Raw genomic sequence first — 16,896 nt, 5'->3', positions numbered from 1 at the left:
AAATACACAGCAGGTCTGGCAGCATCTGTGGAGACAGAAACAGAGTTAATGTTTCGAGTTGAATAGGAGTTCTTCAGAACCGAAGGGAGGTGGAAATTTGGTGGGGTTTAAAGTACAATTGTTAAGTGCCAATTTTCATAGATGTGAATGGGGTATGGCAATTAAAAAAGTGTCAAGAGTTTCTTCTGTGGCCCCATTGTTACTAATCTTAATCTTGTGACTACAGGAGCAGAACTGAACAAACACACGAGGGATCATTCCCCGGGTCATTCTTGCACAAAGGTGCACTCGCAATCTGTATTTTTAATCTATATTCTTGAATGTTTTACTATGCCAACTCCATAGAATCCCTAGAATGCAGGAGGCTATTCAGATCATTGAGTCTGCACCTACTCCCTGAAAGAGCATCCTGTCTAGGCCCACTCCCCATAACCCGACCTAACCTGTACATCTTTGGACATTAAGGGACAATTTTGGCATGGCCAATCCACCTAACCTTGGACCGTAGGAGGAAACCAAAATACCCAGAGGAAATCCAGTCACGGCAAGAGCATGCAAACTCTCCCCATCTTACCTAAAGTGTATGCTGTTTGGAGATGAAACCCAATCCAGAGTCAATTTAGAACGAGGAAAGTTTTACCAATTAGTACAGATCCTCAGTTGTGATGTTATTTATATGCAAATATAACTGCAAATGCCACCAAAGCACATTACATTATAGGGTTCTATCATAATGGACAAGATGAAATTTGTTGTCAGCTAGTCCTCAATTGGTCATTATGTGGTTCACCACCAAATGAAAGAAAATTGTTGCCTCATACTTGTAAACTTTGGTGCCGTGCAAATTTAAACGTTTTGTAATGAGCTCAATTATCCATTCTACCACCGTATTTATGCCGTTAATGCAAATGTGGTTTCACCATACTTACAATACTGCTACAGGATTGGTGTATCTGTATTATTGGCCTTAAACGTTCACTGCAAAGCAGCCTAGTTAATAAATACAACCCCACCAGCATGTTTCATTGCTCAGTTCCAAAACGTTCCTAGTGATTGAGTTAGCTTGTTTCAGTCTGGGAGATTATGTGGTGTGATCACTGACTCAGCGACCCAGGCCAAAAAAGGAATGTCTTCCAGAATCCCTTGTTTCTGATCAGTGATTAGTAACTGCAGCTGGATTAACACTGAATGACTATTGGGAGTGGTGATGTCCTCCACTATTAAATAACAGGCCCAATCTTGAGCTTTTAGATGACGAATTGCTTATTTTACACATATTAGTCTGCCATCACCCCTGCAAAACTCACTATTTCAAACCAGGGAAATCAGGAATGGAACTTAAAATGGTAGCAGCCAAATCAGAAAAGCAACCCTGATTTTGACTCGAGGAACTAGTTTTTAAGCCTCAATTTGCTCCTCTCACAGAAGTAATGGTATTGTATTCAAATTCCAATATCTGAAATAGAAACTTACCACGTGTAATAGGTAACTCCGTCCCATTGAACTTTAATGTTTTAACCACTACAGAAATTGCCAACATGACATTTAGTGATTCGTACTGCGAACTTACCAGCTGTGCCTTTGTCTGCTCTAATTCCAGCTCCAATTTCTTCTGTTGCAATTCAAGTAACTGTTTTTGTTTTGCTAACAGCTGTTGTCTTATAAACTGCTCTTGCTCCTGTGTTACGTTTTTCTGAGAGTCAGCAATGTTTTGTTTAGCTGAGTTTATAGGAGTAACAGTGGAACTTGAGGTGGTAGGTTCTTCAAGCTACGAGTAAGGAGAAAGTGAAGTTATGACCAGGGTATTCTACAATTCTCCAAGGAACTGCCACAAAAAAAAATGCCAAATAAGAGAAGCACCACAACATTTTGCAAATTGTCTTTATTTACACTCATGAAGTTTAATTTTGGCAACCACATTAATTCAACTTGGATCAGCAACATAAGCTGTACATGTTCCTTATGTTAGAGGTGAAATTCCTGTAATACTTACCGATCGGTTTAAAAACTTGGGATTTACATGAATGCTTGAACTATTCACATTTGGTGGCAAAGGCTTAATAGGCCATGCAGGATCTAGTTTGTTGACTTTGACGTCTACGGCATATAGTTTCGTCAGTTGAAACATGTCATCCCATGTAGAGCGCAATTTAAACAAACTTTTTCTAGTGCTCTCATCCACCTAAGAACAAAACATTAATCCAGCTTTATGCAATGTTAAATGCCTTTTATATATTCTTATAAACATACCAATATATACAGATCCTGAAAGGTACATCTGTTCATGACGAAGTACACTAATTTAAAATCTGCTTTGACAAATTTCAAAATCAGTCAACGGATTTTTTTTGTGCTGGATCTAAGTAAGTTATTAGCTTCTCTATTCCATCAGTTAAAGGTTATACTTAAAATTCCACATTTGGAGTGGGCACTTGATATCAAAGCAATTGCCTCCATTGTTGTTTTTAAATGATTCATGTGTACTTAGGAAGTAACTGCACTCCAGTTGTATTTTATTCAGGCAAGTTAGTTTAACTGATTTTGACTCATAAGCAGGCTTTCAGTTAGAGCACAAGATTACCCAAAATATAGTTTCCTTGTGTTCAGAGGAGAGGAATGCCTAGGAAACAACACTGCAAAGTATGAAGAGCTAAACTTGAAATGTTTATTTGTAACAAGAAAGTTTGCTTGTACAACCAGGATTATAGTCCAGCATATTATGACACAATGTCATTCACCAGGGCACCTATAGGTTTACTATTGTACTTGAATTCAATTTCTCAAGTGGATTTAATCAGGCTATAACTGAACATACCAGCCTGGAAAGAGAACAGGATGGTGTGATTGATTCAGACTCATCTGGGTTTAAATCCAGCCCAGATGATGGGACTAAAGTTTCTTCTGCCTACAAGGAACCTGTGAAATAAATGTGAGCCTTTTCAATTCCACAAAATTCTAATTTAGTAGTCACTGGCAATCCCACTCAAGACCCCAGATTAGCTGGGGAGTGAAATGGGAAAATGGTTATGCTGGTGCAGGGGCAAGTTAGGACCAAAATACATTGCTGTGTCAAAGCAGAGGGCTCTATATTGCATCTGGAGTCCTGGACACTAACACTAGGTCTCTAAACTAGTGAATGATTTAATTCCCTAGTTACATCACTTTGATAAGCACAAGAGAAAAATAATCTTCTAAATGGGAATGGGAACACTAAGTGGATTGAATGAGACAAAACAATTACAAAAATTGCGTCATGATTTCAGTGAGAACTGCAAAAGCATCCAACTATATATATGCTGAGATGCAATTGGCTAATGTCTCAAAATCGGTGACCTCCTTCAAATAAGTGTTCTGTCTTATTTGGTAATTCTTCTGTCTATATTCCTACTGAACTGCCATTTTTAATGTTTGCTGTAAATTATTTAATAATTTATTTTCAAATACAAACCATCAACATTGTAATGCATTCTGTGCTGATTCTTCATATTAGTTGTAGTCATAAAAGGATATCGCAAAATTGGTATATTAAATCAATTTTAATATGAAAAATAAGTATATAAAAATTGATTAACGTCTGACATCTCCAACTAAGAAGCATAATTAATGTAAATTAGAATTATATCTAGCTATTTTTACATAATCCAAAACAATCAAAAACGACATGTACACTGCACTTGAAGCACACCAAAGTTGTTTTTATGATGCAAATTTTCAATGTTATGATAAATACTGGGCAACAGACCAAGAACCAAGTTAGTACTCAGTTGTTGCACTATGGAATTGCAGATGTGGGTTAACATTCTCTATTCCAACACATGCTGATTTTAGTAATGTGTTTTTGGCCAGTCATAAGCACTGGTATCAACCGAACAATGAAGGATTGCCTCAGAACATGACTTGCCTATTGTGTTCAAGATGCAAATCCTTTGCACAGATGAAAAGTGTGCAACTCAGCATACCTGCAGGTATGTCAAGTTAATTTTGGAAGTCTGTTGATATCTCGAATGTGAGATGCAGGTGCAAAAAAAAAAACCAAGTTTAAACTCCATGCACCAATAGAAACTGGTCTAAAATTGGTGCAATGCTTAACTGAACGCTTAAATGCCAATGCTATAATATAGTTCTAATTCATCTAAACAATAAGGGTAAATGAAAATTTGCATTGGGATAATATATTCTACTGAGCATAAATAATACATCTATATAGGTTCAAGGCTAGCTGAAGTGGGGCCTGTTTGACAAAACTATATTAACATACAACTTAAATTACGAGCCACAAGATTTCAATTACCAATAATTATTCAGTCTCCGTTAACAATCAGCAGGATCATTATTCAAGATTAACTTAATTCTATCCAATGTAAAATAGTTTGAAAGCTTTAAACTTTTTCAACTACTGTAGCACAGACAGCTATATTGAGAAACTTGAGTGGATGGGGGAAGTGGTGGAAAGCAAGGAAATAAATTTCCTTCACACTTTCATAGTTCCAATTTAAACAATCTAGATAAGAGAAGAGTGATGTTAGAATAGACTCCTGTTTTCCATCCAGCACCAGACTGCACAAAAAGACTGAAAAAGATAACCGGCGCATCTCACCTACATAAATAAATGTGCACATCTTCCATTTATAAGTTCAGAGATATCTACTTATCAAAACATTTAAATACAATGTTATTCAGATTTAATCTAATGACTGAAGTATAGATACCTTTTCAAAAACACTAGAAAATATAGGACTTAAGTTTTGAGCAAACAGTGAAATATAGCTTCCTCCAACATTCTTCACAATGGAATCCATGAGGTACATTACTGGGAGCTTCTCTGAAGCTGGGGCCTGCAGCAATAGGAAAACTCAGAACATTAGGAAAACAAAGAAAAACAATCAGGACAAGGCATTTGTTTTTAAATCACAATGACACACAAAATATTTTATTGGAAGATGTTTGCAGTTGCTTGCAAAACTGTCCTAGAAATCTGCAATTTCTTAATAAAAGTACATAAATTCAGTTACTTGACAGTGCCTGTGCAAACAACTTCAAAGTTTGGTCATTGACAAATAAGAGAATTTTTCAATCACAGAAGTCTTGAGTGACTGAAAGCCTTATCTATAATAGACACAAGTCTATTATATCACTTCCACGGTGGTGCTTCAAAGCAGATCTTCCATGTGCTTAAGAGTATCTGAAACTTATAGCTGAAGATTTACAGTGCGATTTGCCAGCCATTCTTCATTTGAGCTACAGCAGAAATCAGTTGCATGATTAATTATTGGTCGAAACTATTTTTTCCAGCTAAAACCAAGTAAAATCTGATTTTAAGTTTACATCATTTGAAATGTGTGCCTTCAGACCCAAAAGGATTGTGCTCAAGCTATATGGTCTCCATCGTCCTTGCGGTTATTTGCAAAGAAGCATGTTCTCAAAGGATATATTCTATGGTTAATCGAATTAGTGAGGTGCAATTGCCATTAAACATCAGCAATTCCACAATTTAGCTTCCTGATATTAACCACCTTCCACTGAGGACGTAGTTAATATAAAATGGTTATATACACACAGTACACATGAATCGAAATTTTATTGATTGAACATTTCCAATTTTGAATGTGATATAAATTATAAAAAAAGTTTGAAACAAAAAGTAGATGAAGTACCATCAGTAGCAAAGGTACTTCATAATTGGACATTTCAACTTGCTTTGTTCAGCAAATAAATCATTTTGATAATGCACCCATGTATTACCCAATTACTTTCATGTAAATAGTTAATTTTTCTATCAATTTCTCCCCTTCAAATTGAATTTAGAATTCCATATGAAAGGCAAACAAGTGTTCGACATCCCTTTGATCTTTCGCGTATCTTCTCGTCATAGTTCAACTATCACCCAAACCAATGAATTAAACTTGTGTTGGCATGAGAGTCAACCACATGGAGCATCATTGCCATCATCAATCATGCCATCATCAATCATGCCCCCATCCAAAATTCACATGTTCCAACATGTTCTGGTTGCTTTTCCTATTTAGTGCAATAATGATAGTCATTATTAGGAGCATAACTACCTAAGGCCACTTTATCAGCATAAGCCACTATGGTCAAATCTGGAATCTACTGCTCTTGATTTCCATCAGTTCTTAAGGATTATGGACTACTACTCTGGAGAATGGGACACCAGTCGACACAACTGTGTGTTAATTCAGTTCTGCACACAATTCCCTTCCACAAAAACAAAGTCTAATTATTTGTTTGTTTAATTGGTTTTGATAAACAAATGCATGCATCATAATACTTCACTGAAAGGTAACCACCTGCAACACAAATGCAGAAAGTACATGACATCCACCCTAAAGAGTTAGACAGGGTACTCTGTGAAATAACCTTAGTTTTTCTATACCAAAAAATTCTGCATAAAGATTCTACACCAGGATTACACAACTTGCACACAAATTTTGATCAGCTGCAAAATATTGAAAAATCCAAAAATCAACGTTTCATTAATTGAGCGATTTATAAAATGAACAGCAGTGCACATTTATCTGTACATTTTGGTGGTACAGACTAGATAATCTTCATGTTTAATTATTAATTAAACACCTTTGGATCTGTTGGGAGTCAAAAAGTGGTAGCTTGAAATTACAACACTGTTTTCTGGCCAATGAAGAGGTACATCAATATACATCAGCCCACAGATTCAAAGCCAGGAAACAGTTGTGCAACTGCACAGTTGAGCTTTCATTTTGTTGGCTGTCAAGTGAATTTTGGAAGTTGACCATCTGATGCTGACCTCAGTCCAAAATAGTATTGCTTATTGAATACTTGACATTGGAGATGGGCTGCAGAACAGTGCAGATTAAAGGTTCAGAACCATATATTTTGACATTATTCTTCTTGCATTTTTCAGTCTTGTTTACAAAAGTAATGTTGATGATGCTCCAGGCTAGCCTACATCCATTCCAACTCAATGGTTTAATTTTTTTAATGCACCGCATTTGTCACTTCCAGCTTAATTTCCTTCCACCAAAACGCGTCAAGGCAAAAGCAACAGGACTCGTTATTTGAAATGTCATTAGATTTACATCTGTAGGTGCAAGCTGAACACACCATTTGAAAAAAAAAAACATGGAACCGGAATAAGATATATAATCTCATTTAGCATGTTACATCAAAAGCAAAAAAAGGTCAACTCATTCGCCATGAAAGACGCCATTTAATATCTTCTCCACTGCAGTCCATGGCTTTCTTGAAGACAATATGTGACATTGCAAATGTGGAGTGGGCACAGGCTGTGACAACAGACCAATGGCATTCTGTAGTAGAATGTAAATGTCGTTTTTAACCGTGCACATGAGCAACTTCCAACATCTTTTATAATCCCATCTGCCTTTGAGAACTTAATTTATGCATTATTTGCATACTCCCATCACAAATTATGTTTATTTTATATGATGTCCAGAAATAGATGTGCACCCTTACGGTTCAATGGTTTGCCGACCTTGCAATTTAAACATCATAATGACCGCATCTAGGGTTGTAAATATAAAACATGCAGTAATATGCTGCAATGTAACAAATATTTACTAAGCACTCTAACAGCCTCTATAACTAGTTTGTCACTGCTCCTGGAAATCAGAGTCCATTCAGGCCAAATCCAATTTCAGTTTTCGTAAGTTTATAGAACCTGGATTGATGAGGCTATTGTGGTGTTAACTGCACTGCTAGTGAACAAAGTGCAAAAATACCTTCCATTTTGAGTCAAAAGGTCAAGCTGCAATATGGCAGCCACAAAAAAATTGGCATTATTTGCTTATAATGTCATGTAGCCAGTCACTTAACTTTCCCCAATCAAATGTACTTTGGTATGGTTGGTCTGGAGTAAAGATCCAGCAGGCATGACTATACGCAAATACAATGCAGCTTGTGAAGATGTTTAGAACGAGCAAACATCCAACATAAACACCAATTCTCCCCGTGGTAAGTTACGAAGAGGTCTTCATTTATTGAAGCATTTCTTTAAATACACAACTCCTGGTCAGGCAAAGCTTGGTTAATAAAACTAATCCTTCCCCCATTTCCTTGAAATCTTAAAATGATTTGCACCACATCCATGAAGCACACACATTAAGGTGAAATGACACTGTGTAATGCCCAAATACGAATCAGGCAACGCCGTTAGCATTTGCAATTAATTTCCCATTTAATGTATGAATGTATCGCGGTCAGGTGCCAATTGTGGCCATTCTGGTTATGCACAGATGGGATGAGGGCACCCCGGGCTAGGCCAGCTTTGTTGTCCATCAATGATTGCCCTCAAGGTGGTGGAGGTGAGCCGCCTTCTTGAACCACAGCAGTCCATGTGGTGCAGGAATACAACACCCATAGTGCTTTTAGAAAGGAAAATGCCGATTTCAGCAATTTGTCCCTTCAACTCCAAGACTGCTGGAACTGAACAAGTTCAAGAATATATCAGGCTGTTGAGATATTAGCGCCACTATGAAGTCAAATGGGAGTTTCCAGTACAAAAACAGCAGGAATATGGACATGTCAAAAAAACTGGGTGTCGGGCAGGTATCATATACCTCCTGCGCCAAGAAAGGATTGTGTTTAACCACTAGACTGGCAATATTTTTCAATTGATAAAAGCAGAGATGTTGCTCAGCAATGTTAAAATGAAGGTTAATGATTTTATTAATATATTGTGGATGAATATAAAAGATTATCGGGTTCTATGGAGAATGCCAGTTTACCTTATTGAGCTTGGTTCCTATTCCAGTGATATCTGAAGGAATTACAGAAGTGAACTATTTATGCAGACCCTTTTCTTTGTGGCAAGAGAATCAAACAAGAGCGTCACACATCAATTCCATGAGTTGGAGAATTAATAAAGTGAAAGTGTAATTAATTAAGTGAAAGTGGCACACAAGCTATAGGCACCATAGTAATTCATTAAATTAATTTTAGGGAATTGGTCACTTTTGTTTTCAAACTAAAACAGGAAAGGCAGTTGGATCCATATGGTAAAACGAATGTCATGGTCATTAAGCCACTGCCAGGTGAAAATGGCCACCGGTGTAAATTCAAATCACCAGGACCAGAAACAACACATTAGTGAAGTAGTTTGCAACAGCACAAGCACCAGTTGCGGCACCCAACTTGATCCAGCGACTTTTCCTTAAAAATGAAGAACACTTTCAACAGAGATCAACAAAACTGAACACTCAAGTGGGCTGAGGATTCATAGCAAAACTATAAAAATCAGCTAATAATCCCTTGTGTTTTTTGCCCGATGTTAAATATGCTTGGTGCAAAATTGAAATTATGCCTCAACTCAAGGTCATTGCGCTTGAGGCAACTGTTTTGAGGCAGGACAGTCCTAACGCTGGACTAGCCCTACAAATGTTTACCTGTGCAAATCTGTTGTGTAAAGCATCATTAACGGAAAAAGTTGATCTAAGGACTATCAAGAATGCCTGATCTTGTCCAAAATAACTTCTTTAACAATTGCAAATTTAGTAAATATATAAGGAGCTATAAAATAGAGATTCCAAATTGATGGCCGTTGTCGCTTCAATAAAAACAAAGACTTTTTCTGATGTGATTTTAAGGTGTCACCGAAATGGGTTTGTCTGGAACCCTAGGAACCTGAAACAAAACCAATGGGAAAATACAACAGAAGCTGAATATCAGTCCAGAAATGGAATCTTCACAGGCATCTTTTAGTTTCAATCGTCATGCTGCAACTGGTCAGATCCATAGAAATGTGTCATCCTTCTTTCCTAAAATACATACAAGTCCTCATCTCACCATAAATATTCAGTTTTGTGATAAATTTGCTGTTGAAGGAAAAGCAATGAAACACTATAATGAAAACCTTGTAAGTCTGCGAAAGAAATAAGACAAAAGAACGTATTTCATTTTCTTTATTAACATTTTTTTTCAAAGAACCAATCATTTAAACAGTTTACCATTTAGAGCACGATAAATAAGAACTAAACGCATCTCTTAGTCTGAAGAACTTAAAACTAGCTCTGGCCCAGTTACAAAGTGAAATCCCCAACTACACTATTGTTTATGTTCGATTAATTTCAATTTACGTTAGGAATATATTCAAACTAAAAGGTAAGCAAGAAAACGTGAGCCTCTTAACTAACGACGAATAAAGCGGATCGCAAAGGTTTAAATGGGGCGACAATTTCTCTCCGGGACTCCAAAATTTAAACTACATCAATAAGTATAAGTCAACACTAGAAATACCTGATTTAAACACGCGAGGCTTAACAAGAGGTTTAGTGAACTAAGTAATTATAACGCCCAACATGGCGTCTCTTGCGGTCTGGGTGTGGGTGCAGCTTTTTCTCGCACAATGTCGGATCCTGCGTCTGAACCGCAACAAGCCGCTGGGCCGGAGTGAATGAGGATGGAGCAGCTCCGGGGCGACGATTCAGAAACCTCACTCGCCCTAATACTTGGGCTCCGCTCCACACCTAAATCTAAAAAAAAAACGGCCCTCGGCTAACAGCGCCCCAGGAGGAGATTATTTATTAAGAAAAATGGGGATTTACAGTACCAGAGGCGCGGCCAACACGTTGGGTCGGGCCGGCGTCTGATCGGTTGGGAGGAAGCTGGCCTTTGTGCGCCAGCCCTGGGCCTCGCCGCCATCTTGATCAATTACAACACCGACAGAGAGGGTGTGGGGCGGGTGAAAAAAGACTCGGCGGATCACTGAGGCGACCATCAAACAAATACTTTTATATATTTTTTTAAACTCCTAATTCTTTTTCAGCTCAAAAAAAATTTAAATAAAAACAAAAAAAAACTGATTTTAAAAACCTTGGTTATTTGTGCTTCGATTAACTTGACGATTTCCAGCGAGTACTTCAGGTTCTCTTCGGCCAGGATGGTCAGGTTGTTGATGTGGGGTTTGCTGTTGAAAGTCAGGTCTTCGAGCGACGACTGGTATTCTTTACAGGCGTCCGCCTTGGCCGTGTCTTCCGCCATCGTCTTTGCGATTTAATTTTAAACTTGCGTTCGCTGATTGCTTTTAATTAACAAAAGAACGGTTTCCCTTCGAATACAAGTAGTTATGTTCTAAATTTACACATGGTGTGGAAGTCCTTCCTCAAAAAAACAGGAGAAAAACAGTACTAAACTACCCTCAACAGCTCAACACCTCAGCCCTCTCTCCTCTCCTAATACAAAATGGCGGCCCTGCCAAGTTAAACTATTCACTGGCGTCATAATAGAGAGTGATCACATCCAGAACCCATTGGCTGCCGTCCTGACCGACACAATCGGGCCGCATCCCATTGGTTCCCTGGGCAGTATTTAGCGCCAGCATTGTGACGATCCACGATGTACGACAGCTGATTGGTGCTTCCTGCGGTAGCTCCGGTCTCGCTGTGTTCCTCCGGTGGTGATTGGCTGGGAGCCGGCGGGTGACGTGCGCTTAGGAGGAGACTGACGTCTATGTCATCGGGCCACGTGGATTCCCGGCGAGGCCGGATGTGGACACGTGACTCACATTGCACACGGCCTTTGCTGGAGGAGAGAGTCACGACAAGGACAGTTTGTGTTTCTCAATTCTGGAAGACATTTTGTAATCCTGCTTGATGTCTTTCAACACCCTACTGATTAGACGTCAGTGAAAACGTAATGACTTATTGAAATAATTGTCCATAATATATGATTTGAATTCATTGTTTTATTTTCTCTCTCCGTCCCCTGCTTTAACTGAAAATATCCCCAAAGGAAGCTATTGATCTCATACAGACATGGTAACCAGAAAGGAAATTCCCAAATGACATAATGTCAGCTGCTGGAGAAAATACAGTCACTGTTTATTATTTGCCAGTATTTTTCCTACTTCGTAGTTTAAAATATAAACATTGATGGCATGTTTCGAGATTTTTAAACTGTTTACCAGGGAAAATATTGGAAACAAATGTTGCATTTAAAGCTTGTATTTAAAACGGTATTCACATAATTGTGTTATTTCTCAATGAAGCCTTGAACAATTTGTGCATCTCACACCCGCTAGGATGTTTTCCATGGTGAAAGCTATATGTTCTATAAATTAAATTTGTTCTGGTGAGAATCACCTGGTACCAGTTATTGTGTTTCCTGCAGGTGGTTAGATTTGCAATTAAATGCCACTATGTAATCTGTTAGCAAATGATAGGGAAGGAAGTAGGTATCTTGGTGTTAAATAATAACAATATAATGCCATAATACTTGAAAACAGGACCACAAACATTCAGGCAAAACTGCAAGATCAATGTTGATGAACTGGCCACTGTATCTGCATGACTGAAAATAGTTTCCCCTGCAAGGTCCTGCTCTCAGGCTGAACTTCCAGGAAAGGCAACTTCAAAGACACTCAAAAACCCACCTTGAAGTGCAGCAGCTTTGATGTAATGACTGGAAGGAATCTGTACCAATCACTTAGAATGGAGACAGCGTGTCCATGAAGCTGCATCATGCTTTGAGATTCAACGCCTTATTGATGAGGCAGAGCAATGGTATGGGAAGAAAGACAAAGAAGCAAATCCTGCACTCTGGATCCTACTGCCTCCTGAGGCAGCCTGCCCCATATATATCTAAAAATAAAACTGACCAACTCAGTCACATGATACATGGCAGAAACTCATAACCCTGAGTAGAAGTCATCCTTGGATCAAGGAACAGTTTACCATTGTCAGTAGAAATTTTAATATTAACAGAATCCAAATGGGTATGATTAAATTAAGTGAGTCTATTCAGTATTGGTGCTCTGTAGGTTCATTTGTAGTGAAGAACAAAGGAACTCGCTGATACATACCTGTCTAATCTTCATGTTCTCTAGACCCATATTTAAAATATTTGAAGATGTATGCGGGGACACATCCAAAGCACCTAAATATCCAGTTTAGATCACAAGGAGGTACTATTGTTCCACCTCTTGGTTATGTAATTGTGTAAGTAATTAGGGACTGTGATCATACTCCAGCACATAAATGTTATGAAAGCCATTTACCTCAGTGACTAATAGAATAGCAAAGCACAAAAGGAGACCATTCAGTTCATCATGTCTGCTAACCCTTTCAAAGAGCAAACTGGTTAGTCTCACTATATATGCTCCCTTTCCCCATAATCTTATAATTTATTTAACCTTATCTAATTCCCAACAAAAACAGAAAATACTGGACAATCTCAGCAGGTCTGACAGCATCTGTGGAGAGAGAAGGGGGTTAATGTTGAGTCTGGTTGACTCTGTCAAAGCTAGAGAGAACAAGGGCAGCACGGTGGCCTAGTGGTTAGCACAACCGCCTCACGGCGCTGAGGTCCCAGGTTTGATCCCGGCTCTGGGTCACTGTCCGCGTGGAGTTTGCACATTCTCCCCGTGTCTGCGTGGGTTTCGCCCCCACAACCCAAAAATGTGCAGAGTAGGTGGATTGGCCACGCTAAATTGCCCCTTAATTGGAAAAAATAATTGGCTAATCTAAATTTTTTTTAAAAATAAAAAAAAAAGCTAGAGAGAACTGAAATAGGATGTGATTTAACAGAAGTCCTGTCAGAGAGCAGAGCAGTACTTCTTCAGGATAGGCATTCCTGGAAGGGAAGTGACATTGAATTAATAATAATAATCTTTATTAGTGTCACAAGTAGGCTTACATTAACACTGCATTTAAGTTACTGTAAAAATCCCCTATTCGCCACACCACAGCGCCTGTTCGGTACACTGAGGGAGAATTCAGAATGTCCAATTCACCTAACAAGTACGTCTTTCGGGACTTGTGGGAGGAAATAGGAGCACCCGGAGGAAACCCATGCAGACACGGGGAGAACGTGCAGACTCCGCACAGATAGTGACCCAAGCCGGCAATTAAACCCACTAAGATAAAAGCAAATTACTGAGGATGCTGGAATCTGAAACAAATACAAGAAAAATCCAACAGGATTTCCATTATATCTCATCTTATTTCCAGTTCCCTCTAGCTTTGACAAATAATCATCCAAACTCAAAACATAAGCTCTGTTCTCTCCACAGATGCTATCAGACCTGCTGAGAATGTCTGGCATTTTCTGTTTTTGTTTCAGATTCCAGGATCTGCAGTAATTTGCTTTTATCTAATTACTTTTTGAAATCTACTATTAACTTTGTATCCACTACCCTATCAGCCAGTGCATTGCAAATTTTAATTGCTCATTATGTAAAGGTTTTTTCTCAAATTCCCTTTGCTTCTTCTGCAAGTCTTCTTAAATCAGTGTCCTTGGTTGTCAACCCTTCAGACATTGGAAGCAATTTTTCCTTATTTACTCTATTTGAACCCTCAACAAATTAAAGCATCTATATCAAATCCCCTCTTTGATTTCTCTGTTCTCAGGAGAACATCCACAGTTTCTACCGCCTATCAATGCAACATTAATCACTTGCCCTGGAACCATTCTGATAAATCTCTTTTGTAACTGCCAAAGCCTTCACATCTTTCCTAAAACGTGGTTGCAAGAATTGGTCACAACATGTAAGAAATTGCCCCCTTGAGCTTGCTCAGCCATTCAATAAGATCACGGTTGAACTTTAGATTAACTTCGGGCGCAATTCTCCGCACTCACGACGGTGCGGAGAATAGCGGGGGTCGTAAATTTTTACGGCCACGCTAGTCTGACGCCCTCCCGCTATTCTCCCCCCCCCCCCCCCCCACGCCCGACTCCCGACACGAATCGCTGCCGCCGTTTTTTTACGGCGAGCAGCGATTCTCAGCTGGCCGATGGGCCGAAGTCCAAGCCGTTTACGGCCGTTTTTACGAACGGCAAACACACCTGGTCTGGCCGTTCGTAAAAACGGCCGTAAAGTTCAGATCTTGGCAACCATGGCACCGATTGGCACGGCAGTACCACGGCCATGCCAAGGGTGCCATGGGCCCGCGATCGGTGGGCACCGATCGCGGGCAGCGGGTCCGATTCCCGCGCACTCTTTGTCCTTCCGCCGCCCCGCTGTATCAATTCGCGGGGCGGCTGAGGGGCATCCCGGCCCGCGCATGCGCGGGTTTCGCGCAAATGCGCGATGACGTCATCCGCGCATGTGCGGGTTGGAGTCTTCCAATCTGCGCATGCGTGGCTGACGTCATGTGACGCATCAGCCGTCGCAAACTCTGGCAAGCGGGCTTAACGAAATTCGTTAAGCCCGCGATGCCGGAGTTCACGGCCGCGGCATGCTAGCCCCGACCGGGGACCAGAATCGGTTCCCGGTCGGGGAGGGGGAGGCTGGCAATGTGTAGTGAAGACGTTTCTCATCTTAATCCTAAATGACCAATTCCATACTATGACCACTTGCTCTAGATTTTCTGTCAGGGAAAACCTCCACTCAGCATTTATCATGTCTTTCCCTCTGAGAATGTTATATATTTCAATGAGATCACCTCTGATTCTTCTAAACTCTGGGAAATATAGACCCACCCTACTCGATCTATGCTCATAGGACAGCCCTCTCATCTCAGGAGTTAATCCAGTTAACCATTTTGTAACTTAGAAGTCAAGTATATCTTTTGATCAAAACTAGACATGGTACTCCAGGTGTGGTCACACCAAAGCCCTTATATAATTCAGTTAGGTTTCCTCAATACACTAAACTCTTTGCAATAATGGCTAACATGCTGTCTGCTTTTCTCATCATCATCTGTTCTATTAACTTCCTGTGATTTATATAATAAGGACCAGAAAATCCCTCTGAATATCAGCTTTTGCTGGTCTCCCACCTTTTAAATAGTGTTCTGCTTTTCCATTCTTCCCACCAGAGTAGATGGCTTCACACCTTCCCATATTATACTTAATCTAGCACCTTGCTAGCTGGAGCCAAGTTAATGTTAAATATAGATCTAGCATAAATTCTTTCCTTTTATACTCTGTGACTCTACAGCATTTATAAAGCCCAGGATATCATAGAATATTGAACATACCATGCAGAAGGAGGCCATTCGGCCCATCGAGTCTGCAATCACCCACTTAAGCCCTCACTTCCACCCTATCCCCATTACCCAATAACCCCTCCTAACCTTTTTTGGTCACTAAGGGCAATTTATCATGGCCAATCCACTTAATCTGCACGTCATTGGACTGTGGGAGGAAACCAGAACACCCGGAGGAAACCCACGCAGACACGGTGAGAATGTGCAGACTCCGCACAGACAGTGACCCAGCAGGGAATCGAACCTGGAACCCTGGCGCTGTGAAGCCACAGTGCTAATCACCTGTGCTACCGTGCTGCCCTTATATGTTTTATTTATTTATTTATTTTTTAATAAACAATTTTATTGAGGTAGTTTTTGGCTTTATAAACAGTTACAGACATCATCAAAAAGAAAGCAAAAAAGGCAAAAATGTGCAAACATCCACGTACTTTCAATACTTCCATCGTAACATATTGCACAAGCCCGCTCCTCTCCCACCGGTACTACCCGCCATATTTTCCCTCCTACTCTACTCTACCCCCCCCCCCCCCTCCCCCTCCCCTCCCACCCCCTGCTGACGCTCACTCTCCCGCAAAGAAGTCAATAAATGGTTGCCACCTCCGGGCGAACGCCTGCACAGATCCCCTCAAGGCGAACTTAATTTTATCCATACCCAGGAAACTCAACATGTCCGCAAGCCACCACTCAGTCTTCGGGGGCTTTGAGTCCCTCCACGCCAATAGTATTCGTCGTCGGGCTATCAGGGAAGCAAAGGCCAAAACATCGGCCTCTTTCTCCCCCTGGACCCCCGGGTCTTCCGAAACACCAAAAATTGCCACCCCTGGACTCATCACCACCCTTGTTTTTAGCACCCGGGACATGACCCCCGCAAAACCCTCCCAGTACCCCCTCAGCTTAGGGCATGCCCAAAACATGTGAACGTGGTTCGCTGGTCCTCCCACAGACCTAGCGC

General features: G+C 40.1%; 1 protein-coding gene across 2 annotated transcripts in view; it reads right to left on the bottom strand.

Annotated features, from left to right (window-relative positions):
- Nucleotides 1–11,213, bottom strand: part of pcf11 (PCF11 cleavage and polyadenylation factor subunit) — a 50,589-nt gene extending 39,376 nt beyond the window's left edge. For both annotated transcript variants that reach the window (XM_038818417.1, XM_038818418.1), the window contains exons 1-4: nt 10,828–11,213; nt 4,710–4,835; nt 1,994–2,182; nt 1,571–1,768 (exon numbers count right to left, since the gene is read on the bottom strand). In XM_038818417.1, the coding sequence (XP_038674345.1) occupies nt 1,571–1,768; nt 1,994–2,182; nt 4,710–4,835; nt 10,828–10,995 (681 nt within the window). In that variant the 5' untranslated portion in view covers nt 10,996–11,213. The remainder of the gene's footprint in view (nt 1–1,570; nt 1,769–1,993; nt 2,183–4,709; nt 4,836–10,827) is intronic.
- Nucleotides 11,214–16,896: the final 5,683 nt, after the last annotated feature.

This window comes from Scyliorhinus canicula, chromosome 14 (assembly GCF_902713615.1).
Source record: "Scyliorhinus canicula chromosome 14, sScyCan1.1, whole genome shotgun sequence".
Classification (NCBI taxonomy): domain Eukaryota; kingdom Metazoa; phylum Chordata; class Chondrichthyes; order Carcharhiniformes; family Scyliorhinidae; genus Scyliorhinus; species Scyliorhinus canicula.
Note: the sequence above shows the minus strand (reverse complement) of the source record. Positions and strands in the feature narration are given on the sequence as shown.